The sequence below is a fragment of the Anomaloglossus baeobatrachus genome, chromosome 4, assembly GCF_048569485.1.
Source record: "Anomaloglossus baeobatrachus isolate aAnoBae1 chromosome 4, aAnoBae1.hap1, whole genome shotgun sequence".
NCBI lineage: Eukaryota > Metazoa > Chordata > Amphibia > Anura > Aromobatidae > Anomaloglossus > Anomaloglossus baeobatrachus.
The window spans coordinates 366,759,590-366,762,853 of NC_134356.1; the positions used below are offsets into that span (position 1 = coordinate 366,759,590).

The 3,264-nt window shown below is 36.6% G+C and overlaps 1 protein-coding gene across 1 annotated transcript; it reads right to left on the minus strand.

Annotated features, from left to right (window-relative positions):
• Positions 1–258: 258 nt before the first annotated feature.
• Positions 259–2,057, minus strand: LOC142302416 (posterior protein-like). Its single transcript, XM_075343476.1, has 2 exons — positions 427–2,057; positions 259–301 (listed from the first exon to the last, which is right to left on the minus strand). Exons 1-2 carry the CDS (start codon positions 2,055–2,057, stop codon positions 259–261), a joined length of 1,674 nt encoding a protein of 557 aa, XP_075199591.1.
• Positions 2,058–3,264: the final 1,207 nt, after the last annotated feature.

A 3,264-nucleotide genomic window follows, 5' to 3' on the forward strand; every position in this document is an offset into this window, starting at 1 on the left:
TAAAGAACATACATACAATACAAACAAACGACTATTAGCTTAATACAGTACCCCATCATCACAATGGGATGATTACTTGTTTAATTGTTTGCAAACAATTAATTAAACGTTTAATTTTGAGCTCATTGTCTAAACCACGTGGACTTTAAAAACATATTGGCCATATGAATTTACATAAAGTAATAATTGTAGAAAGAAATAATCAGATTCATCCATGGATACTGTGTTGTAAAAGACCTGTTGAACAAAACACATTGGTTATTCTCCTTGCTCTGATATCAGGTGACAATTGGTCTCCAGTCTAAAAATAAACACAAAACATAATTAGATCAAGTCCAAATCAAATAGAAGACATACCTTTTATCCTATCCATATGTTAAAAGGGTCACAACTAACTTGACAGCCTAAAAAAACCTCACTGTTTACCCAACCGTATTGGTACATTGTGCTGTGTTAGTTAACAAGAGCGGTAGAGCAATTTGTGACCAGCTCCAGAATAGACAGAATAATTGACTTTCCAATAGATTGAACACAGGGACATTGGCATCTTCCTTTTGTGGTCTACAATATGGTGTCTCCTGCTGTTTTCCAGTCTCTCCTTTCTCAGGCTTTGGGCTCTGCATTGTCTGCGGCTTTGGTGCAGTGGTATCAGTGTGGGCTTTTATCTCACATATCTTTTCATATATCTCTGTAAATTGCATATTGTTGGTGGCTAGTTCCTCCTCAGCCTCAACACTATCAATCTCCTGGAGCAATGAATGGCTCTTTGGCTCTGGGTATATGTCAGGTGTATTACAATAACGTTTAATGTGTCCTGGACTGCCACATTTATAACAATGTCTAACATATCCTCTTCTCTTAGGTCTATACATAGCAGATACATTTTCTGATGTTTCATACTGCTCTTTTGACTCATTACACCAGTCCCTGAGTATATTTACAAAGTTTTCAAAGGAGTTGGTATTCCTTAGAGTTACTCTTGTGGTGTAATCTACATTACAACGATTTGCCATTGAATACAGAAAACTAGCATCATCCTGAGACATATCTAGACAATTGTAAACAGTTCTGTATAGAGCCAGATAATTATTACAGAAGAGTGTAGGATCATCATATCGCCTGAATCTGGAAATTGCTAAGGTCTTTTCACCCCTAGTATCTCTTCCACCTATGATACGTTGCAATTCCTTCCTTCTTAGCTCTGCACCTGTACAGTTATCACCCATTTGTTCAGCTCTTAGCTGTGCTGCCAGTGGTCCTGGGAGCCAAGCTTGGAGCAGAGACCAAGCATTTTTATTGTTCAAACTATATTGCTGGACCACAGCCTCAAATCTATTAGATAGAATGACTGGAGAAATATCTGAGTCAAACTTACCAAGAAGTTGACACAGGTGAAGCTTTTCAGAAATAGTGAGCAATGGATTGCAATCAACCAATGGAGATCTATATCTGACATCTCTTGTATCTTCATTAGAAAGAGTACACACATTGACTGTCTCAAGACTGCATATCTTTGATTTAAGAGACTGAATATATTGCTCTTTGTTATGCAATTGACATTTAGCTTCATCCAGTTGCCTTTCCAAAGTTGCAATTAACTTCTCCATTTGATTAATTTTCAGTTCTAAAGAGCACACCTGAGTTGCTTGTGAAGTGGAGCTCAGTCTACACTCCTTCAATTGTTCCTCCAACTTCCTATTTCTCACAGCTAATTTACTTACATCTGATTGTAAACCATGTATTTCACTGGTAGTATTATCAGAAATTTCTACAACAGAATCACTAATTTTGTCTATATCCTCTTTCATTTGTAGCCTTTGCTTCCACCAATTTGCTTCTTTCAAATCAGCCAATTCCTTTATCTTAATCAACACAGAAATTTCATTGCTTAACTTTTCCTTTTTCAATTTCCTACTGAGCACTTTATTATTTAAATTATTATTATAGCTCTTACATTGTGCTATCAAGTCCTTATATTGGATTTCTAAAGATTTATCTGCACTGACATGGTACACGGCAGAGGCATACTTCTTCACATATTTTTCCACAAACTCCATTTTTCAGCAACAAACTGTAAACACTCACAAAACAAAAATTTCTAACTGAAAGAGTTTAACACCAAACCTTACTATGCAAACTTTCAAAAGGTCTTAACTCTTCGAAACAATACCGTTTCACTTTCAGTCTGATTTTAACATAAACCACTTTTCCAACTATAAATGATATTTAACTTTACTAAATGCATTCAGAATCATTCAGCTAACACAACATAATACATAGCCTAATCTGCAACAACACCAGAATCATTAGGAGCAACATACAACATAGATTACAAGGAAAGTCTTTACTCACCAGTATTTCCGTTTCTACCAAGATCCAGACTCCTCCGTTCTTTGATCTCCACACTTTTCCAATGTGGATTAAAGCAGATTAATTTCTTGTGTATTCTCTGTGGAATTTAATCACAGTCCCATCTGGGGTGCCAAATGTAGAAATCTGCTGAGTTTTGGGGTGCCAGTTAATCGTAATTAACAAGAACTATTGGATCTTTAAAAGGGGATTTATTACAAATAGGGAATTTACAATGACATACATAAGGGAAACCTAACTAAGGGAAAGGGTACAATGAAAAGGGAAAGGTAATGGGAGAGGGTGGTGGAAGATGGGAAGTGGATAGACTGACTAGCTTGGTAGGATACCTTTATATCAGACACACAATCACACATGGCCCATACAGTGCCCATCCCTGTAACACCTCCACATATTAGTAGCATCCAATCAGGTCACAGTCTTTTGAGTTGTCCAGGAACGTGCATTTGGCTGTTGATGTCAATGCTCTCCTGAAGGTGGCTCTCCGAGGTCAATTTGTTAAAGGATTAAGAGGAGTCTTGACAAACCTGTGGATCCTGTGGATAGTGTCCTGGTATGTAGCAAAGGTCAAGGTTTTTACTAGCTCTAGGCCCTGGGGATTTCTAAAGTCTATTTTAACAACCAATAATCCCCAAATTTGTGAAAAATATCTTAATTTTTATTCATATAGAAAAATATACACATCACACCATTTGTGCATTATTACACAGATTACAAAAATCAATTGTCTTACGCCAACAGTTGGCAACCCCTGATCTTGAATATCAAGACCAGGGTTTACAATGAAATAATAAAGACAAATTGATACAATTTAAAAACATATATCCAAAACTCGTTCACATAAGGACACAGATTATACCCAGTGACTAGTTCACACAAGGACACAGATTGTCA